The sequence below is a fragment of the Balaenoptera physalus genome (assembly GCF_965194825.1).
Source record: "Balaenoptera physalus genome assembly, chromosome: 7".
NCBI classification, from domain to species: Eukaryota; Metazoa; Chordata; class Mammalia; order Artiodactyla; family Balaenopteridae; genus Balaenoptera; species Balaenoptera physalus.
Genome location: NC_138886.1, coordinates 80,650,922 through 80,674,259, shown reverse-complemented (window position 1 = coordinate 80,674,259; position 23,338 = coordinate 80,650,922). Strand labels below are relative to the sequence as shown.

At 41.2% G+C, this 23,338-nt stretch overlaps 2 protein-coding genes across 2 annotated transcripts in view; one reads left to right on the top strand and one right to left on the bottom strand.

Annotated features, from left to right (window-relative positions):
• Nucleotides 1-212: 212 nt before the first annotated feature.
• Nucleotides 213-13,640, bottom strand: CHMP5 (charged multivesicular body protein 5). The gene is made up of 8 exons (XM_082467640.1): nucleotides 13,486-13,640; nucleotides 12,155-12,259; nucleotides 10,683-10,729; nucleotides 8,849-8,942; nucleotides 8,646-8,717; nucleotides 4,930-5,038; nucleotides 3,297-3,409; nucleotides 213-916 (listed from the first exon to the last, which is right to left on the bottom strand). Exons 1-8 carry the CDS (start codon nucleotides 13,552-13,554, stop codon nucleotides 866-868), a joined length of 660 nt encoding a protein of 219 aa, XP_082323766.1. The 5' UTR covers nucleotides 13,555-13,640; the 3' UTR covers nucleotides 213-865.
• A 5-nt stretch (nucleotides 13,641-13,645) lies between these two features.
• BAG1 (BAG cochaperone 1) overlaps nucleotides 13,646-23,338 on the top strand; it is a gene marked incomplete at its 5' end in the record, with an annotated part of 29,328 nt that continues 19,635 nt past the window's right edge. The window contains 4 exons of the mRNA XM_082471399.1: nucleotides 13,646-14,492; nucleotides 15,699-15,827; nucleotides 17,434-17,516; nucleotides 19,039-19,152. Of these exons, the coding sequence (XP_082327525.1) occupies nucleotides 13,646-14,492; nucleotides 15,699-15,827; nucleotides 17,434-17,516; nucleotides 19,039-19,152 (1,173 nt within the window). The remainder of the gene's footprint in view (nucleotides 14,493-15,698; nucleotides 15,828-17,433; nucleotides 17,517-19,038; nucleotides 19,153-23,338) is intronic.

Here is a 23,338-nt window from a genome sequence, read left to right as displayed (position 1 = left end):
AAAAATTTAGAGGTGTGAGTGGGCTACTTAGTAGTTATTAGATGCAGACCCAGGGCCCAAGCCTGGATTGCTCCTTGCTCTTTCCACTATACCACAATGCTGCCAGTTAAATTCGATTTCTGTAGTGGAGTTTTTAGGCTGAGTCGACATTAAAATTACATTAACTTTGGTTTCTGTAGTGGAAGTTTCAGGCTGAGGTAATACTATTAAAATTATATCCTTTTGAAAAATATTTATTGAGTATAAATAAATGTCCTATACATTAAATATCAAGAAATATTCATTATTGATTACAAGTCCACTGTAATATTGAATGAACCACAGAATCAAAATAGCCACCCATGATACAGTAGTGATAATTCCATTCCAATATTGGACACAGTAAAGATTTACTCACAAGACACAACAAAACTCACCAAAAAAGGCCATCACTTTAACCAACCTATAATACCACAAGAGAAAATGGTTTTGAATCATAATATGGACAGTCCCACTAATCTCGTCTTTGTCATCAATTTATCGGGTCAATTTGAGATTGTGGAGATATGCTGTCATAGAACTTAAAGATTCCCATTTCCTTGGTTTTATCTCAAAATTATTATTAAGGAATGAAGTTATACACACCCAATGATAATTTTAAGTAAGTTAGTCTTTCATAAGAGAAAAGGAATAAAAATTTAGTATGAAGAAAGCTTCCTTCAAGCAATGAGTCTCTTAACGGAAAAAAAATGAAAGCAATGTAATTAACTTTTCCTCCAAAGAAAGGAAAGAAACCTAAATCTGTTATGGCAAACTTGGAAAGATAAATATTTCCTAGTCCCAGAATATGTGTTTATTTTACATGATGTACTTGAATGATGCAAGTCTATGAAGCAGGGATCTGTGGCAATCCGAATTCATCCACCAAGACTCCATCCTGTGAAAAGGAAGAAATGTTTAGTGCCACTATTTTCCAACTGATAAAAAAAGAAAAAGATTACAAATATTTAGTAGTCAAAACTCATTTCCAAGTGTTTAATCAATGAAAACAAAAATCCCACTGATAAGATGAGAACAAGCTGTTTTATGAAAGGTAAAAGGGGAAGTGATAAACCAGGAAAAGAAGTGGAAAGGATCAAAAGGGATGACTCTTTGCAGAGTAAGGGAAGAGTACAGAGAGAAAGAGAAACCTAAGAGTAAACCTAGAAAGGGGAAAAGGGGGCTGGGAATGTCCAGGAGTGAAGGCAGAGGAGTGAGTGCTTGCCTCCAGATTCCCACTTTCACTCTAATCCCAAAGTGAACCAATACCTTTTGTAGCCTCATCAATCCTTTTATTTCTTTAATTATTTAAAAAAATTTATTTATTTATTTAGTTTTGGCTGTGCTGGGTCTTTGTTGCTGCACGCAGGCTTTTCTCTAGTTGCGGAGAGCGGCGGCTACTCTTCGTTGCGGTGCGTGGGCTTCTCACTGCAGTGGCTTTTCTTGTTGTGGAGCATGGGCTCTAGGCGCACGGGCTTCAGTAGTTGTGGCTCGTGGGCTCCAGAGCGCAGGCTCAGTAGTTGTGGCGCACGGGCTTAGTTGCTCCGCGGCATGTGGGATCTTCCTGGACCAGGGCTCGAACCTGTGTCCCCTGCATTGGCAGGCGGATTCTTAACCACTGTACCACCAGGGAAGCCCGCCTCATCAATCCTTGAAGGAGCGGTGCCCTGGGACAGGCAGTCACTTCCATATCACACTTTACTACAAACTTATAGGCAGTGACACCACTATCAATTCAGAAACCATACCTCAACAGCACATTTAAGTCAGGAATCTGTGACCTTCTAAAAGTGGAAATAACACACATCCTTCAGGGACCTGTTACCAAGGATTTGAAAAGATGGGCTATGGTAGTGTTAATAAAAATGATTTTAGGTATGCTGAGAAAAAGCAACCTATGCACCTGGTGCCTTGAAGTGGTGAGGGTGGCCTGGGTAGTAGAGAAAGGTAAGACGACCCCAGGCTCAAGTAAGCAGGGGGGAGGGGTAAGGTAGGGGAACACACACATTCGTCAAAACCAGTTATAAGGGGGACTTCCCTGGTGGCGCAGTGGTTAGGACTCCTCACTCCCAATGCAGGGGGCTCGGGTTTGATCCCTGGTCTGGGAACTAGATCCCACACGCATGCTGCAACTAAGAGTTCGCATACCACAACTAAGGAGCTGGCGAGCCGCAACTAAGGAGCCCACTTGCCGCAACTAAGACCCAACGCAACCAAATAAATAAATATTAAAAAAAAAATTCAGTTATAAGGGACCTGAGAAATTACCTACTTTCCCACCTGTTTGTTCCCCACATTGCACAGGTAAGAAAAACATGAGGTTCAGAGAGAAGATATGAACTTCTAATTTGCTCAAAGTCACACAGGGAATAAAGGCAGACCTGAGACTGGCTCCCACTCTAGGATTCTGTCAACTATACTGTGCACCTCAATGTGCATGTTGAGAGTAGGTAAACACCAGGACTGTAAATGGCCAGTGGCAATAAAAAAAAATGACATGTGATACCAGAAACTCAGATGGGGTAAACAGGATTTTATAAGCAGCAAATTTAATCTATTTATAATGACAAGCAGGTAGATTTGAACAGGGCTTTAAGTTCGCAAAGTCCTTTTACATACAAGATCTAATTTGATCTACACAACAATTATGTGAGATAATTACAGTTATCTGCATTTTATAGATGCAAGGAACAGAAAAGTTCAAAACAGCTAAGTGATTTGCCAAGGTCTCATAGTTAGTGGTTTCAATCTCAGGCTTACACCCAGGTGTCCTGATTCTTTTTCCTTGTTGAAGTAGAATCTTTCTACATTAAATTTTATACTTAAATTATGAATCCCTAGTTCAAAACAAAAATCCACCCTATTATTGATCATCATGTCTGGAGTGGACCTTTATTTTATGCTGCCACCCCGCATGGTTCATGCATATGTTGCTGCTGCTTTCCCAGGAAATGTCTAAAACCCAATAGCACCCAGTCCAAGCTCACAAAAGTGATTAAGTATACTATACAAATTGTCATTGAATAAAACCATCCCTGGGCCTCAGTGACGCTATTTATGTAGCCTATCCACAATCCAATGTGGGAAAACTGGGCTTTCAAGGGTTCCCAAAATAATGACAGTCTTTCCTTGTTCTTACTTAAGAATACCTTTTAGATTCCCAGACCATTTTGCATAGAAAATAAAACAGAAAAAGATTTCACCTTATTCTTACTTAAGAATACCTTTTAGATTCCCAGACCATTTCGCATAGAAAATAAGACAGAAAAAGCTTTCACCTTATTCTTTGTGTCAGTGGGAACACCTTCTGGAATTGCAGGTGCAGCTGCTGCTTCATCCAAATAAGAACTGTCTTCATCAGCCAGAAGCTCATCGCCCAGTGCATCCAACTCTGAGATTGAAATAGTCAATATTTCAAAAAAATGTACGCAAGAAAATTGGCAGCTAATGTTAAGAAAGTTGGCCAAATTATTTGCAATAAGACGAAAACTTAGAAACAAAGAGAAGGGATTATTAATTTCTATTTTCAAAATAAAAGATGGCCATTGTAAGAAATTTTCAAGGGAACTGGTGTGGTAAAAATCCATGAAAAACAAAAATTAAAATAAAACAAACAAACAAACAAAACCATTCCCCACAGGTTTACAAGGCCCAGTCTTCATGAGAAGACTCTATAGTTATCGGTTGGCCAATTCAAATTAGAAAATCCTGATGATAACAAATGTAAAAAATCCTCTCCCATTTATTGATGAACTTGAAAGCCGGCAGTGAAAGGAAGCATGAGATTGTTGTATAGTGAGTGACCATTACATGAGATCAGGCTTTAAAAATAAGTCTATGGCAAAGTGAGTTGGAAGTGACCAGGGGAAATGGCAACAGCAGGTAGAGACTCATCAGAGGAAACTTAAGATGAGAAATAAGAAAATAAAGAAATAAACGGGGGAAAAAAGGTTCTAGGCAAAACAGAACATGGAGAGAAAGAAGAAGTAGTAATGGGACAGGGGAATCATGCAACAGAAAACCCAGTGTGGGGTGGTCCTGCCATCTACCCAGTTGCTCATGCTAGAAATTGACAAACACCTCTGACACCTCCCTCTCTCTCCACACCCAATCAATCATTAGGTCTTGTCCATTCAACCTCCTAAAATTTCTTCAATATGTCCACTTATCTCTGTTTTTGCTACCACCACCATAGTCTCAGCCACCACAATTTCTTAAATGGACTACAGGAACAGTTTCTAAACAACTCTCTGTGAGGCCACTTAACAACCCCTTCCATTTTGTCTTGCTACCCTCTGCTCATCCTTCAGGGGCAATGCCTGTCACTGACTCCCAAATAGGTTAGATTCACTGGCTATGTGCTCCTATGGGACCCCATACTTCTCCTTCCCAACAGTTTGTGCTCTTATAATTAATGAATTACTTGAAACAAGTAGTTTCTTACCCCTGCTAGAGGAGAAGCTTCATAAATGCAGAGATTGTGTTTGCTTTCTTCAAGGCTGAATCCCTAGCATCTAATACAGTGCCTGGCATATAGTAGCTGCACGCTAAGTATTTGCCAACTACTGTTTCTTGATCTGCTTGACTGTTCTGAGGGAGAGGACTCCAGCAGGAGAATAAAGAGAAAAAAAATCAAAAGGAAAATGGCAGGGAATGGCAGTGTTTGGATACCAAGCACCAGGTCAGCAGAGGCCTTTGCCTAGACATTCCTTCAGAGCTTGTCCATCCCAGAGTTGGTGGGGTATGCAAGTCTGATATGGCTGCCTCTCAAGCTCTTTGCCCAGAGACTATACCATAAAGTCTCCGGGAACTGCTGCAGAAATTTTCTCTAACATTTGGGAGAAAAGGTCCCAGGCAGTCGCTCCTCTCAGATGCTAAAGCTACATATACATTGCTTTTCCTATAACTTACCTGCTTCTAGGTCATCTTCATCTATTTCTGGGGTGCCGTAACTACGACTCAGTGCTTCTTGGATTTCATTTGCATCTTCCATCATATCTTCTAGCTGGTCTTGTAGATCCTACAAAAATATATGACAGGATTTTTATTCATTTCTTACCATTTTTCTCTAACTACCCCCTGTCCCTATTCTCTCCCCTGAATCTCAGAAACGAGCAATGGCCCACATAATCTTCCTGTTTTTGGTGGTAAAATGTAAACTTAAAAATAAAGAATAGAATTGGTAATCTTGCATTTGAATTTAAGGTGCTTCACGGAAATCCAAACTTCTATTGCAAGAACAGATGCCCAATCAGCTCTCTCATTACAGAAAGTTTGCTTGAAACATGAAATCAAGCAATATTTACACTATCAAAATTTTTCTAGTTAATAGAGAAAAAGAGGTAATTGAGACAAGCAAAGTACTCTTCTTGAGTCAGCCAAAAACTGACTACACTGTACAGGGAAAGGAAGCAGTAGCAGAAACAACTGGGTAGTACAAAAAAGTTGTACTGAGCCCACCCTGGATGGGGAAACAGAAATGTAATCAGGATAGGCTTGATACCTGAGACCAGGCTGGTGAAAAAAACTGATTGAGGGCATAAATCTTCTGGGAATTATCTATTTGTACTTAACTGGGAGACTATTACAAGGCCAGAAAGAATGTAAAACCAATCTGAGAAGTGCTATAGCATAATAAAGGGCAGTTAGTATAATGGTTAGAAGAGCAGACTCTGGAGTCAAACAAATCCAAGCTAAAATTTGGCCATTACTCAATGAAAAGTAATGTCTCTTAGCCTTAATTTCCTCCTCTGTAAAATGGTATTATTAATAGTCATTCTTCATAGGGTTATTATAAGGATTTATTACAATAATATATGTCATAATACGTGTCAAACACTAAGCACTTAATACTATATATCTTCTACTGTGTTAAGGATGTGCAAAACAATATGTTTTTCATATACTGAAAATTCCACATAGAGGGGAACGGACTAGTGTTGATAACACAGAGGGTCCAAATCAGCACCACTTATCCTTCAGAATTTCTAGAGCAATGCAAAACATTTAAAACCTCCTTCCTGGCCCCCAGATTAGGTTTGTTTTTCCATATAAAGGGTATAAAATAAAGTGGAGAAAAACATTTTTTTAAAAAGAAAATGCTTTGCTTTTCTGCATTTCCAAGTGCCAAACTACTGTACATGTGTAACAGTCTGCTATACAGAGAAGCACTGGCTGAAACAATAATTAAAATAGAGTGAAAATAACATAAACTAATCAAGTTGAACTTATATTATGCTTTTACATGTCAAGACAAGTCTGCCAAAATCATCTATGCATAGGATTCCTAGCAATAGACTCTAGGATAGACACAGAAAAGAAAAAAATCATCACAAAGAATTAGCAGGTTCAGTTCTGGAAAAACAAACAAAATCAATACAAAACAAATATAAGCACTACACTTGATGTGCAGAAACTGGGAAACAAAAAAGACAGAAAAAGGGGAACATACATACATAGAGGCAAATTTTCTGAATGAGCACTATAAAACAGTGAAAATGTTTTACAAGTAAAGTATTTTAGGAAAACAAATGAAATTCAAAATATCTAGACCAGCCAAAGACACGTACCCATACACATCAAAAAGTTACAACGAAAGGGGTTTTCCACCTGTCATGCAGGCAAATCTATGAGGTGACAGGAGAAGGATAATTAGATGGGGAGAGAGCCAGACAACCATAGGTGAAAGAGGAAGAAACATACAAAAAACCAGAAAGATCAAATTTCTATTTTGTTCATTAAATAGCACTAATTAAAACATAAGGAACCCGAAAAGCAGAAAATAAAATTCAGTTTCATTGTATTTTATTATCAAATAATAATATACAAATAAGACAAGCATACTCAGAACATTTTTCTCAGTGAATCTCCTGGAAGATATCACTAAGCCTAAATTCTTGTAAGCAGAGACTGGTGTGGAGGATTAGAAAGAGGGTCCCGGGAAGTATAAGGAGGGGTGCTGGAAAAGAGCAAGATGGGAGGAATGCCTTCACTTACTAAAGACCAGAACTACCCTACCAGAGAATACGTCTGCAGAAGCAGTAAAATGCTGGGGACGTAGTAAATATTCCACCAACAAATAATGCTTCAACTGGGCAGAACTGCTTTATCTCCATGAATGGCCTCTAGTTCATTTGTTCATCAATCATTAAATACTTTCTGAGCACCAACTATGGACAGGCATTGTTTGGGGCACTGGGGATACAACAGTGAACAAAACTGAGTCCATGCCCTCTTAGAAAGAGACATTCTACTCAGCGGGTAGAGGGAAAGAGAACTATCACATACGCAGAAAGGAAGCCTTTTCCTCAGGCCAGTCACTACTCCTTCCGCTAACCCTGTTTGCCATCTGCGCTGTTCAACTGACAGAGGCGAGAGGAGCCAAACTCTTAGGGCTCAATGCCCCAGCCAAAACATGATCTCAAAAAGAAATGCTAATTTTAAGGACCTAATGACATTATTATTAAAAATCTAGGGACTTCCATGGTGGGCCAGTGGGTAAGACTCTGTGCTCCCAGTGCAGGGGGCCAGGGTTCGATCCCTGGTCGGGGAACTAGATCCCATCTGGCGCAACTAAGAATCCGCATGCCACAACTAAGAGTTCACAGGCACAACTAAGAAGCCTGTATGCAGCAAGTAAGAAGCCCGCATGCTGCAGTGAAAATCCCGTGTGCTGCAACTAAGACCCAGTGCAGCCAAAAAAAAAAAAAAAAAACCACTAAAGAAATGGGGGTAGGGGATCAAGAGGTACAAACTACTATGTATAAAATAAAATACATAAGCTACAAGGATATATTGTACAACACAAGGAATACAGTCCATATTTTATAATAACTATAAATGGAATATAACCATTATAATAACTATAAATGGAATATATAAATGGAATATAACCTTTAAAAAAAAAGATGACTCAAGTTCTGGGGATCTAAAGTACAGCATGGTGGCTATATTTAACAATACTTGCAAGTTGCTAGGAAAGTAAACCTTAAATATTCTCACCACAAAAAAATAGTAATTATGTGAGGTTATGAAGGTGTTAACTAACTTTATTGTGGTAACCATTTCACTATATATATATATATGTATCAAATCATCATGTTGTATACCTTCAACTTACACAATGTTATATGTTAAGTATATCTCAATAAAACTGGGGAAAAAAATATAAAGAGAATTACTAGAAGAGGGAACCAACTCTACACCAGGAACCGTGCTAAGCACTTTATGTGTATGTCCTCATTTTATACTCGGGACAATCCTGGGAGATGAGCAGCAACATCACTACTTTACAACTGAGGCAACTGACTAAAAATCATTAAGTGAGTTAGAAGTAAAAGGAAACTGGGTGCTTATTCACTGGGTGCTTATTATGTGCCAGGCATTGTGCGTTTAGATACACCAGCTCATTTATTTCATCCTAATTATAACTGTATGTGGTATTAGGATCCTTAGCTTAACAATGAGGAAAGTGAGACCTCTGGTACCCTTTCCCAAAGTTACTCTATTAGTAAATGGCAGAACCCAAGATTCAATCCCTTTCCTGTGCTCTTCCCATCACATACACAATCATTTTGATTCTTTCAGAAACAAGTGTATATTCTTGGGGAAACCAGTACACATCTCACCTCAATCTGGTCGATTTTCACTTGCTTGTATGCTTTCTTCATTTCCTTTACACCCAGTTTCATAGCATCAACCTAAAAAAAGGAAAGAGAAAACACCATGTCTTAAGAAGCCGTGTTGGTTAAACTGTCTTTTAAAAACCATGGGAAAAGAGCACAGAGTACAAAAATAAAATAAAACCATGGCAAAAGTGTTTTGGGAGTACCGTGGTCTTGGTGTCCTTCAATGACTGGATGGTGTAATTGGCTTGTTCCATGTTAAATGACTGTTGGGCAAGATTGTCCCGCTGCTGCTCATACCTTTTTAGAGTCAATTGAGAAGGATAAATGTGAGCCAGATAGAAATCCTCCGGAAGAAAGTATCTCTAACACAAAATAAGAGAATATTCTTAAAAACAAAAACAACAAACATTAAAAAATTAAATATACAGAAAAATTGGGAAAAACAATTTAATCAATCTAACACAAACATGATTTGATGTCCCTCCAGTCTTTTTCCTCTGTATATATTTTAGTTACAACACTATTTTCCACTTAACATTATTATTATTACTGCTGCTTTCTACATTGCTAAGAAGTCTTAATACAGGTCTTTATAATGTTTTAGATTATTTCCTATGCTAAATTCCCAGAAATGGAATTCTTGGGGGAAAGGGCAAGACTGTTTTTAAGGCTCTTCATACATATAGTGAAACTGTTTTTCCAGTAGACTGAACTCCTTGAGGACAGGTATGATATTTTATTAATCTCGTATCCACAAATAGGTAATCTATCCAACCTAATATAATGCCTGGCACTCCATGTTTTTTTAAAATAAAGCTTTATATCAACTTATAATACTGCCTCAAAGACTTATATCACTATTCGAAACCATCTAACCATCCAACCAGAAGAAAAATGGTCAATGATGCAGGCAAATGGTGGTGGAACATTATTACCCCGTTAAAAAGTATACTGTTTGGAAAGAATATTTAGAAGGACAAAAATACTCATGATATAACATTAAGTGGAAAAGCATAACCTATATACACGCCATTTGTTATCTTCTAAAAAATCATATGCACACATACCATGTATGCACAAGCAGAGAAAGAAACTGTAAGAAATTAGCATTTTAAAGGTGGTTATTTCTGCTAGTAGGAATCTAGGTAGATTTCCTTTTCTTCTACTCATGTTTATGTACTTGCCAAGTTTCTACAATGAATAATATCCTTTTATTAAAAAAAAAGTTACCTAAAAATTGCAATTAGAGAGGTAACAGTTTTATCACACTCTCTCACCACTCTAGGCAGTATAATTTCTTTTTCCAATTCTGTCTAATCTAAAAGGAGTAAGATGGTGTCTGATGTCTTATAAAAAGTTAGTTTATAAATAGGAATAGAGATATCAACAATTTTTCTGGTTCTTTATTAGCTGATTACATCTGACCTCTATAACCCTGCAGAGGGTCTCATCAGCTCACAAGGGTAAGTACCAAAGATACTCTTGGGCTTCTGCTCAAACACTGGGACACAGTCACCTAAAACAAATTAAGGACCGTTAAATCTTCTGATGGGAGGGAACAAATATTCAAGATTCCCAATTTTACAGACAAACAAATAAAAATTAAAAAGGCACACTCTAATTAAATAAATGGGAGAATCAAACTCTATAGATCTGGGCAGTCCAATACAGAAGCCACTAGCCACACATGGCTACTTAAATTGTTAAAATTAAATAAAATTAAAACTTGAGTTCCTTAGTCACACTAGCTACATTTCAAGTGCTCAATAGCCACGCATGGCTAATAGCTACTGTACTGAAGAGCAGAGATACAAAACACCTCCCATCAAAGCAAAAAGTTCTATTTAAATGGACAGTGCTGCAACAGATGTTGCTGAACATGCAGGGGGAGAAAAACCCAGCTAACTGTATGTGTAAATGAAATTTGCAATTAACTCAAGAATGCTTATAAAGTGGTATGAAAACCTAGAGGAATGGAAGACCATTTCCCTTTTGGTTAAACCTGCTAGAGGAAAGGAGGTTATGCTTATAACTTACATCCGCTTTTGCTTTAGAACCCGCAAGGCTTTCTGCTTGACCATATTCTAGGGAGAAAAGCAGATTTTAATGAAAGGAAGTAGAAAATATACATACGGTAAAAAAAAATCTCCCATATCCTCACATACCTACTTCCTCTCATCTTCAAAGTAGACACAGTGGCTCCTGGATTGTTCACTTCCCAAGCAGGCTTTAAGCCCCAGCTTGTCTCAGTCTTGGCATCCCACATCTCAGTGTACTGAAGTACATTTCCTTTTCCTAGTGCATATTATCTCTACTCCCAGCCCCAAGAGGGCCGATTTTGTATATCTAGGTGCCTTAGGGAGATTCCCAATTTGCACAGTCTGCTATCCACTCAAACTCAGCATGCCCAAACTCCTCAGCCTGCTCTCACCTCGGAAATGACTAATAATGGCCCCGCCAGTCTCTCACTTCTCTAGGTTGAGAACTGTTACACCAACCTTACCTTTCCTCTCTCTGTTGTGTCTTCATGCACTGCCATCTTAGATTTTCAGAACTCACTTTTAAATTGATTCCTCTCATGTCATTCTTACGACTACCACCATGGCTTAGGCTTTCATCTCCTCAAGTCTAGGTGGGTTTTCCTGCCTCTGGTCGCTCTTCATTCCATGCCATCTAACTAAGATGGCAGAGAAAATCCTCCTGTCACTTCCATTTCTACACTGTTTTATAAATCATTTTATTTGTCTCCTCCAATGAAGAAGGAAAAGCAGGTATTATTACTTCCCAGATGATAATAATACCTAACATTTACTGAATGTGTCTATGTACTAGACACAGTGTTATGTAGGTCACATGAATTACCTCATTTAATCTCACACTTTAAAGTAGATATCATCCCCATTTTACAGATGGGAAAACTGAGGTTCAGTGATGCTAAGTAACTTGCTCTAGCTTGAATGTCTAATAAGTTACAGGGATGGGAAAAAAGAAGACAGTTCTACATTCACAGTCCATGCACTTAAATATACAACTCTACGTTTCTACCCAACAGAAGAGGAAAATAAAAAATTAACGGACTTTATAAAGGTCACAGCTAGTAGGTAGTGATGGTATTATTAATAGAACACTGGTACTTTTTCCCCAACATGCCACTCCTTAACCAGTCTATTATACTTACCTAACTTGACTAGCCTGGCAACTCATTATTCCTGAGCAGGCCCAGCTCTCCAGGTAGAATATAGCACCTTCTCAGTAGAATATGCTAGTTCCCACGTACATGCTTCTGGACATGTGACCAGCATCTTCTTGCCACCAGGTCAAATCCCAGCCTTCCTCTCATATATGGCTGCTAACTCTCCTCCCTGAAGGATACACCCTCACGTATGTTTTCTTATTAGACTGTGAGCATCTCTTCTGCATCTCTCACCAGCCCTTACCACCAGGCCCTACTTCCACAGGTGCTCAAGTTAGGCTGTCACAGTACCTTCTTCAGGTGCTGCCTACCTTACCTTTGCAGGACCCTCTCTCATCTTCTTGATCTGATCCTTATACTTCACTAGTTCAGCATCCAGCCGAGAAATCTTCTTGTCAATAGATTCTGCCCTGCTGTCCACCTTGAGGGGAAAAACATCAAAGGCAGTAGTAGTTATTGCAATACATTTACATGAAAAGTGGCAGGAGAGGAATGAATATAGAGGAAGAAAGGAAAAATAAAGAAGAGGGACTTCCCTGGTGGTGCAGTGGTTAAGATTCTGCCTGCCAATGCAGGGATCACGGCTTCGATCCCTGGTCTGGGAAGATCCCACATGCTGCGGAGCAACTAAGCCCGTGCGCCACAACTACTGAGCCTGCACTCTGGAGCCCATGCGCCACAACTACTGAGCCCGCATGACACAACTTCTGAAGCCTGTGCACCTAGAGCCTGTGCTCTGCAACAAGAGAAGCCACCGAAATGAGAAGCCTGCACATGGAAATGAAGAGTGGCCCCCGCTCGCTGCAACTAGAGAAAGCCCACGGGCAGCAACGAAGACCCAATGCAGCCAAAAATAAATAAATAAAATAAATTAATTAAAAAAAAAAAAGAAGAAGAGCATATGGTGGAAGGTGGAAAACAGTGATTCCTAACTGTTGGTGGTGGGGAGATTCTCAGCCAGAAACACTGGAGAGCTTTTATAAACTATACTCCACCCCCTAAATTCTAACATTCCAGGGTCGCTCTCAAGTGTGCTTGAGCAGAAAAAGAATTTGAGAATCACTGGGCTTAGTGGAGATTTCCCTAGAATCAGAGGCTCGTCAGGCTGAGGGCTCAAGCAGTAGGTGTGTGAAATGGGTTAGTGCCCAGTGGACCCCGGCTAGGGCTTAGATCTAATGCTATTCGCTTGGATAGAAGGTGGTGGCTTAATGTCAGGGGTCAGAGTTCTGAATTTTGTGTTACTGAGATCCAGGATTGGGGTACAAATATGTTGAGCTAGGATATCAAGCCGAGGGCCCTGACGTGGGAGAGGGATGAGGGATGGAAGAGGAGTTACGGGTCAGGCTGGACGAGGTGGGAAGGCTGTGTGGGCCTATGGCTGGTAGGGGTGAGGAGGTAAGGAAACAGCGAGTGGACGCGGCACTGGGCACCAGAAGGGGTGGGGCGCAAGAAGGGCGAGACAGTGATGGGTTAGGGGTCCCTGGTTTGTGGAGTCAGCAATGACTTGGGTAACAGGAAAGAAAGTGGGGTGGAGAGAGCTGAGATGCAATGGGTCCGGGACCCAGGAGTAGGCGCCGAAGCCGGGAGTGGGTGGGGTTGGGGGGTGTCAGGGTCCCTGAGCCTAGTTATGCGTGTCTAAGTGCCCACCGTGCCAATGCAGTCAGTCAAGCTGGGCGGCGGAGCCTTGGGTTTCGCTTTCCCGAAGAATCGGTTCATCTTGCGCGGCCGCGAAGACAACCCAAACACTGGAGCAAAACCAGAAACGGAAGCAGAATCACCTCCGCCTCCGACTTGACTTCCGGCCCTCCATGCGCAAGCGCAATGTGCCTATTGGCGTTTACCGATCCTTTTTCCGGATTTTCAGCTCGGTCTTCCGGGGAAGAACTGCAGGAGGTTGGAGGTGAGGGGCGAAGAGTCAGCAGGGGGCGTGGCCTCGGTGGCGGGCGTGGGCGTGGCCTCAGATAAGCCAGGCGGGGCCTCGGCTGAGTGGGTGGGGCCCGGGGGCGGCGGTAGCGGAATAGAGCCTGGCGGGAGCGGGGCTGCTCCGAGGGGCGGGGCCGGCAGGCCCGGGCGGAGCGGGGAAGTAGCCGGGAGGGATCGCGGGGCGCCGCGCTCAGCCTCCACCGCTGGGTGGGCAACAAGCGCGGGTCTGGCGGAGCGCGGCGGCTCTCGGAGATCGCGAGGCGACAGGGAGCGGCTGGGCCCCCGGCGGCGCGCCCCTCGGCTGGGCCGGGAGCCGCGCCAGTCGGTGCCCCCAGTCGAGCGCGGTCCGCCTCCCTCCCAGCGATCAGCCGTCCGGAGTGTGACCAGAGGGCATGCCGGATCCACCAGGGGCGCCGCCGCCTGCGCTCGCAGGCCGCGGGTGAAGAAGAAAGCACGGCCTCGCTCGGCCCGGAGCGAAGAGGTGACCCGGAGCGAAGAGGTGACCCGGAGCGAAGAGGGGTCCCGGAGCGAAGAGGCGGTCGGAAGCGAAGAGGTGGCCCTGAGTGAAGAGGTGGCCCGGAGCGAGGAAATGGCGGCAGCCGGGCTCAGCGTGACCGTCACCCACAGTGAGCGCGGGCTGCGAAAGTCCGACGGGGTCTCTGGGTTTGGCCACGTGCCCTCCCGAAGCGTGTGTCCTTGTGTTCGTCTGGCGTCCGGAAGCGTGGGATCTGGTTTGTGTCCGTGGGGCCGGCTTTTGTACGGATCTTTTGTTCAGCACACCTTTCCATGTGGCTGGTGTTTTGTCTCAGGCCATTTGTTAGATCCTCGATGTCCGTGCTTCACATCGTGGTCCTGGTTGTATGTGTTAGTGTGTGCCTGCGTAGTTATTGTGGGTCTTTGTGCCTGGCTCTTTTTAGCCATGTTGTGTATGACTGCTGTGTGTCTGGACACCTACGTGTGTGCGAGAGTCTGAACTCTTGTCTGCTTTTTGAGTGAGCCTTGGGTTCAGGCGTACACTCTGGGCACCCTTTGGGTCTGCCTACTTTTGGAGTTGACACAGAACTAGACAAAGTTCTGTGTCGAGTTCTCCAGAGAGCTGAGTCCATGAGGTTTCCTCAGGACCAACTAGGGGAGACCCCAGGGCCTCAGAATCTGGTGACCAGGATTCTAGATAATTCAGGTTTAAGTGACCTTGGGATGTCTCCTTTCTAGGCAGCTGGTTTCTACTTCACATAGAAGCAGAGTTGGTAACACCTGTCCCACTCACTACATGTGGCTGTTGAGTAGGCTTAAGGCTTGGCATGATGCACCGGCACAGGCTACCTCCTTATTGTCCACATACCCAGAAAAGAATTAGCACCTCTGCTCCAAAAAGGAATTTCTGCTGTTTGAGTTTATTCATTCTTTTGTCTATTTACTGGGCACCAATCATGTATGTGCCCAGGTGTCCCCAGTGGGAGAGACCTGGAGGAAAAACATTTCCTTGCCCATTACAGCAAAGGAGACAAAAATAGTTCCTTGCCCAGTACAACACAGAGTAGAGGACAGTCAGGCCACAGGATGCAGATGGCTTGTGAAGAAAAGCACGGACTTTGAAATCAGATAGATCTGAGGTCAAGTTCTAATTCTAGAGTTGGGTCTCATTAGGCAGGTCTTAATTGGACTGAACTCATAGTTTGCTTATCTGTGACATGGGGAATAATAGGTAGTACCTACTTCATGGGGTTGTTCTGAGAAATAAGATCATGCATGAAATGAGCCTAGTCAGCCCCTTATGCATGTTAAGTACTTAAAATGTTAGCTGATATCACTGATTTTGTTAGTTACTATAATAAAGGAAACAAAAATCCTTGAGCAGGCCTTGAAGGCTGGGTAAATAAAGTGTCAGCCTATATTGGTTTGTGTGAGTTTTCTTCAACACTTTTCTCTCTCACCAGGCAATGAGAAGCACGATCTTCAAGTTATCCCGCAAGAGGGCTGTAGTGAACCAATTGTCCAAGACCTGGCCCAGGTTGTTGAAGAGGCCACAGGGGTCCCGCTGCCTTTTCAGAAACTCATATTTAAGGGTAGGTATTTCTCTTCCAGCTTTGAGCCCTCATTGCTAAAAGGCCTATTTAAAACTGCTTAACTTTAACTAATAGTAACTCTCAGTTTTCAAACTAGGACAATTCTTATTTGCTTGTTAATTCATTCATCACTTCAACAAATATGTATTGAGGACCTACTATGCACTGGACACTTGTAAACATTTGAACAGGTATTAGAGTTGAAGTCACATGAGGGTGGCAGAAATATTACCATTTTTTAAAAAAAATTAATTAATTAATTTATTTATGGCTGTGTTGGGTCTTCATTTCTGTGTGAGGGCTGTCTCTAGTTGTGGCAAGCGGGGGCCACTCTTCATCGCGGTGCGCGGGCCTCTCACTATCGCGGCCTCTCTTGTTGCGGAGCACAGGCTCCAGACGCACAGGCTCAGTAATTGTGGCTCACGGGCCCAGTTGCTCTGCAGTATGTGGGATCCTCCCAGACCAGGGCTCGAACCTGTGTCCCCTGCATTGGCAGGCGGACTCTCAACCACTGCGCCACCAGGGAAGCCCAAATATTACCATTTTTGATGAAGCACATGGGCAGTCTTCCCTGGCCAAGTTAGATCCTCTTCCCACTGTGTGTTCAGATGGCACTCCCTACCACTTTTGCATAACTTGTATTGAAATTCCTATTAAATAATTGTCTTCATAGTCACCGAACATCTGATTTCTCTAATACAGTAACAAACTCCACGAGGGCAGAGATATTGCTATGTGTCCAATGCTCGGCATAGTGCTGGCACAGAGAAGGTATTGAACAAACTTACCAGGGCCTGGATGTGGCAGGCCCAGTGGATGATGCTGATTTCTGCCAGGACACACCCACTCCCATCCCCATTCTCTGGTCTTCCCATTCCCATGGGAACCCATTATTTTGGTATCTGATGAGGCTAAATTTATCCCGTTTGGTGCCAGTCGTAAAAAACTTAGTGATGGGAAGCATTCATATTTGTACTTCATAGTACAGCTCCTTGTCTTTTCTTTTTAAAAACATTTCATTTTAGAATTATAAAGGCAATAGAAATCCATGTTTCAAAATAGAGGAAAGCACAAAAAAGAAAATGTCCTCCTGGATAAAACCCCTCATAACAATTCAGTATATTTCTGTCCAGCCTCTTTTTGTTTGTTTGTCCTGGTATCCCAAAGTGTGGGTTCTCATTTGTGGCTTTTTTTTTTAGTTGACAAAACTAGGATCATTTCTAGTGATCTTCATATAACACTGGGTCATCAACATGTATTATGGCATTGAAGTTTCCTGAAAAAATGAGCTTTGATGCCTACAAAGTCTTCTGTTGTACTGATGTATAGTTAATGCGTCCCCTATTACTGAATTTTTGGCTCTTTCCAGTTTCTCACTATTATGAATAATAGTTATTGTATAACAGTTTTTGTGTAGGCACATGTCCAGTTATGTGTTAGGGTAGATATCTAAAGTGAAGTTACTGGGTCAAGAAACCTTCTAAAAAGCGTATACCAATTCATCCTCTTCTCATTAGTGAGCACACTACTTCCTATACCCTTGCTGAAATCTATTTTCACTGTTGTGCAATTGTTGCAACTTGACATCACTTTCTTCTTTGTTCAGGAAAATCTCTGAAGGAAATGGAGACGCCATTGTCAGCACTTGGAATACAAAATGGTTGCCGGGTCATGTTAATTGGGAAAAAGGTAAATTGCTTTTTCCACCAGAATACCTCAGAATCAAATGACGAAGGTCTTTTATGCATGTTTCTGTTTAGAAGGCCAAACCAGGGACCCAGGGTTGGCACTGGTGAAGTAGCGCTCTCTAAACAAATGTAGTCTCTTTTTGTTCCATGGAGTTACCAGTTCTCATACCCTCCAGCTCCTGTTGGTTAGGGCTTTCACTCTGGGAATTAGGAGTGGTTATGCTGCCTCAGTAATGTGGCTTTTGTGTTGGTGGTGGAATCAGTCTGGTTAAAATAGTGCCTGAGGCAGTCCCTACTCACTTGGAGGGGAATTTGCAAGAGAGTGTTTTGTTAAAATAAACCTGTAGATTTTAAAAATAAGTACTCTGCAAACTTCAGGAGCCTCTCTTCCTTTAACCATTGTTTTTACTAAAATCTCACACAAGGATAAACCCTCTTTGGCTGGAAAGAAAGGTTCAGACTAAAGAGGTGACGGAGAAAAAGAACCAGTTGGTGAGAAAAGTAGGCCCTGGGGTGATGAGAGAGGGCCATGGCCAGCCCTGCATTGTGACACAGTGGAATTGTTGGTCCTGTGAAGTTCCCTTACTTCGAAGGAGGTGGCTGATTCAGAGTGGAGAGAGGGCAGAGATTAGCAAAGTGGAGGCAAGGAAAGTCTAGTCCAGACGTGGAACTGCCAGGAGACTGGCACTCAGGATTTGGCCACAAAGAAGAATGTGAACAATTTGGGGTAGTGTAAAAGCAGGAAGCTGCTGGCTACCAATTAAGGTGAGAGAAGGGGAAATAATCTAGATTTCTTGCTCAAGGGTCAGGGAGAATGGTGATGGGCAATTAGCAGAACCCAAGGGTTGAGTTCGAAGAAGCTTTAGGACCCTCAGTTGGAGCTGTCCTGGAGTATGTGGAGCCAAGTCCAATTCAAGTCTCTTCTACCTATTTTGGGCTGTGTAACCTTAAGTTACTTTACAGTAACCTCAATTTCATCATCTGAAACAGTACCTCCTTCACTGGATTGTGGTAAGGCTTAAACAATAATATAGGTAAAGTGCTTAGGATGGTACCTGGCATAGAGGGGATGCTCAGTAAAAGTATTCATCATCATCATCATATTGAATGAGAGAGCTCAGGAATTCCATTTAAAGGAAGGGTAGAATTCCACCTGTCTCACCGTTCTGGACTCCTCACGGGCATTCATTGTAATTTGTTAACACTCCAGGCTTCAGTCCAGAATCTGTTGGTAATCAGCTCGAGGCTGAGGTTGAATCTGGCACGTGGATCGGCTTTGTTCTCTGAACCCAAGCCGTCAGGGCTCTCTTGCCAGAATGTGTACCTGATACCTTCTCTCTATCTAGTCTAGAGTCTTTGTAGATAGAAAACCTTCATGTATAACCCTCCAGCTTGCCTTCTAAGAAGCAACAGAGTTAAGACGATGTTTTCTAGGTCAGTAGTTTAACCCACTTGTGGTCAGATTTTTTTTTTCCTGACAGAAAAAAAAGTTATTGACTTCATTTTATTCTTAAACATTTTAGAACAGTCCAGAGGAAGAAGCTGAACTAAAGAAGTTGAAAGATTTGGAGAAGTCTGTGGAGAAGATAGCTGACCAACTGGAAGAGTTGAGAAAAGAGCTTACTGGAATCCAGCAGGTAACAATCTCCGTGGACTTTGTCTTTCTGCCTTCTATGAGAACTCTCTGGAGATACGAATGTGTGGTTACGAGGGCGGACTTTGTTGTCAGACTCCCTGGGTTCAGACCCTGGCTCTACCCTTCCTGTTACTGTGGGCAAGTTTGCCTTTGTCTCAGGTTCCTCATCTGTAAAAAGGCAGTAATGATGGTACCTCCCTCTTAGGGCTGTTGAGGGGATTAAATTGCATAATTTGAGCCTGACATATACTAAGTGCTTTGTAAGTGTTGTCACCACTGTTATTTCCAAACCCCAGCCAGCATCCATTTGTGCTCCTAGGAGAACACCTGCTGTGCTAGGATCATGTATTGTCTAAAATAGAATAAGTAGCTTCTCTCAGTCTAGTCAGTTATAATGTATTTGGCAAGGCAAAGAACATTGTGTTGATTCATAGAAGGTCCAAGCTGAGCATGATCTTGGAGTGGGCGTGGGGGTCATCCTAGTCAATTCCTTATAGTATTAGAGGTGGAGTACTGAAACCAAATAAGGATGAGGAACAGCCGCAAACCACATACTTATTTTTGATCCCTTCATTTTATAACATTTATGGATGTATGTTTGTGTTTTAATTATAAAAGTAATACATGCTGATTGTACATAGCTTTTAAGAAAACATATGGGCACTAATATGAAAAATAATAATTACCTGTAAGACCCCCAACTCAAAGATAATCATTACTAAAAACTGGAATCTATTTTTTCATCTTAAAAAAAATTGGTATAATGTTAGGTACACTTTGTAAATTGTTCCTTCATTGGTTTAAAAAATTGAACATTTTCCCATGTCATTAAAAATGATCATACGTAACCAAATCACTTTGCTGTATACCTGAAACTAACACAGTACTGTAAATCAACTATACTTAAATAAAGAAAAAAAGTTTTGACTGAAAAAAAATGGTCATACTTTTCAAAACTTGCAGAGTATTTCATCATATGAATGGATCATGGTTTACCTAACCAATTCTCTATTATTCATCACCTAATGTTATTTTACCATTATGCATAATGCTTCCTTTTTTTTTTAACATCTTTATTGGAGTATAATGGCTTTACAGTGGTGTGTTGGTTTCTGCTTTATAACAAAGTGAATCAGCTATACATACACATATATCCCCATATCTCCTCCCTCCTCCGTCTCCCTCCCACCCTCCCTACCCCACTCCTCTAGGTGGTCACAAAGCACTGAGCTGATCTCCCTGTGCTTTGCGGCTGCTTCCCACTAGCTATCTATTTTACATTTGGTAGTATACATAAGTCCATGCCACTCTCCCACTTCGTCCCAACTTACCCTTCCCCCTCCCTATGTCCTCAAGTCCATTCTCTACATCTGCATCTTTATTCCTGTCCTGCCCCTAGGTTCTTCACAACCATCTTTTTTTTTTTTAGATTCCATATATATATGTGTTAGCATATGGTATTTGTTTTTTTCTTTCTGACTTATTTCACTCTGTATGACAGACTCTAGGTCCATCCACCTCACTACAAATAACTCAATATCATTACTTTTTATGCCTGAGTAATATTCCATTGTATATATGTGCCATATCTTCTTTATCCATTCATCTGTCGATGGACACTTAGGTTGCTTCCATGTCCTGGCTATTGTAAATAGAGCTGCAGTAAACATTGTGGTACATGACTCTTTTTGAATTATGGTTTTCTCAGGGTATATGCTCAGTAGTGGGATTGCTGGCTCGTATGGTAGTTCTATTTTTAGTTTTTTAAGGAACCTCCATACTATTCTCCATAGTGACTGTATCAATTTACATTCCCACCAACAGTGCAAGAGGGTTCCCTTTTCTCCACACCCTCTCCAGCATTTATTGTTTGTAGATTTTTTGATGATGGCCATTCTGACTGGTGTGAGGTGATACCTCATTGTAGTTTTGATTTGCATTTCTCTAATGATTAGTGATGTTGAGCATCCTTTCATGTGTTTGCTGGCAATCTGTATATCTTCTTTGGAGAAATGTCTATTTAGGTCTTCTGCCCATTTTTGGATTGCTTTGTTTGTTTTTTTGATATTGAGCTGCATGAGCTGCTTGTAAATTTTGGAGATTAATCCTTTGTCAGTTGCTTCATTTGCAAATATTTTCTCCCATTCTGAGCGTTGTCTTTTCGTCTTGTTTATGGTTTCCTTTGCTGTGCAAAAGCTTTGAAGTTTCATTAGGTCCCATTTGTTTATTTTTGTTTTTATTTCCATTTCTCTAGGAGCTGGGTCAAAAAGGATCTTGCTGTGATTTATGTCATAGAGTGTTCTGCCTATGTTTTCCTCTAAGCGTTTGATAGTGTCTGGCCTTACATTTAGGTTTTTAATCCATTTTGAGTTTATTTTTGTGTATGGTGTTAGGGAGTGTTCTAATTTCATTCTTTTACATGTAGCTGTTCAGTTTTCCCAGCACCACTTATTGAAGAGACTGTCTTTTCTCCATTGTATATTCTTGCCTCCTTTATCGAAGATAAGGTAACCATATGTGCGTGGGTTTATCTCTGGACTTTCTATCCTGTTCCATTGACCTGTATTTCTGTTTTTGTGCCAGTACCATACTGTCTTGATTACTGTAGTTTTGTAGTATAGTCTGAAGTCCAGGAGCCTGATTCCTCCAGCTCCGTTTTTCTTTCTCAAGATTGCTTTGGCTATTCGGGGTCTTTTGTGTTTCCATGCAAATCGTGAAATTTTTTGTTGTAGTTCTGTGAAAAATGCCATTGGTAGTTTGATAGGGATTGCACTGAATCTGTAGATTGCTTTGGGTAGTATAGTCATTTTCACAATGTTGATTCTTCCAATTAAAGAACATGGTATATCTCTCCATATGTTTGTATCATCTCTACTTTATTTCATCAGTGCCTTATAGTTTTCTGCATACAGGTCTTTTGTCTCCTTAGGTAGGTTTATTCTTAGGTATTTTATTCTTTTTGTTGCAATGTTTCCTTAATTTCTCTTTCAGATTTTTCATCATTAGTGTATAGGAATGCAAGAGATTTCTGTGCATTAATTTTGTATCCTGCTACTTTACCAAATTCGTTGATTAGCTCTAGTAGTTTTCTGGTAGCATCTTTACGATTCTCTATGTATGGTATCATGTCATCTGCAAACAGTGACAGCTTTACTTCTTCTTTTCTGATTTGGATTCCTTTTATTTCTTTTTCTTCTCTGATTGCTGTGGCTAAAACTTCCAAAACTATGTTGAATAATAGTGATGAGAGTGGACACCTTGTCTTGTTCCTGATCTTAGAGGAAATGGTTTCAATTTTTCACCATTGAGAATGATGTTGGCTGTGGATTTGTCATATATGGCCTTTATTATGTTGAGGTAGGTTCCCTCTGTGCCCACTTTCTGGAGAGTTTTTATCGTAAATCGGTGTTTAATTTTGTCAAAAGCTTTTTCTGCATCTATTGAGATGATCATATGGTTTTTATCCTTCAACTTGTTAATATGGTGCATCACATTGATTGATTTCCATATATTGAACATCCCTGGGATAAACCCCACTTGATCATGGTGTATGATCCTTTAAATGTGCTGTTGGATACTGTTTGCTAGTATTTTGTTGAGGATTTTTGCATCCATGTTCATCAGTGATATTGGCCTGTAGTTTTCTTTTTTTGTGTGACATCTTTGTCTGGTTTTGGTATCACGGTGATGATGGCCTTATAGAATGGGTTTGAGAGTGTTCCTCCCTCTGCTATATTTTGGAAGAATTTGAGAAGGATAGGTGTTAGCTCTTCTGTAAATGTTTGATAGAATTCGCCTGTGAAGCCATCTGGTCCTGGGCTTTTGTTTGTTGGAAGATTTTTAATCAGTCTCAATTTCAGTGCTTGTGAATGGTCAGTTATATTTTCTATCTCTTCCTGGTTCAGTCTCGGAAGGCTGTGCTTTTCTAAGAATTTGTCCATTTCTTCCAGGTTGTCCATTTTATTGGCATAGAGTTGCTTGTAGTAATCTCTGATGATCCTCTGTATTTCTGCAGTGTCAGTTGTTACTTCTCCGTTTTCATTTCTAATTCTATTGATTTGAGTCTTCTCCCTTTTGTTCTTGTTGAGTCCGGCTAATGGTTTATGAATTTTGTTTATCTTCTCAAAGAACCAGCTTTTAGTTTTATTGATCTTTGCTATTGTTTCCTTCATTTCTTTTTCATTTAT

Coding starts and splice junctions, on each gene's coding strand:
- CHMP5 (XM_082467640.1), bottom strand. CDS start 13,554: ATGAACCGATTCTTCGGGAAAGCGAAACCCAAGGCTCCGCCGCCCAGC. Junction 10,730..12,154: donor TGAGAGAGGGTCCTGCAAAG/GTAAGGTAGGCA, acceptor TTTTCTCCCTAG/AATATGGTCAAGCAGAAAGC. Junction 3,410..4,929: donor TGAAGATGACCTAGAAGCAG/GTAAGTTATAGG, acceptor TTTCAATCTCAG/AGTTGGATGCACTGGGCGAT.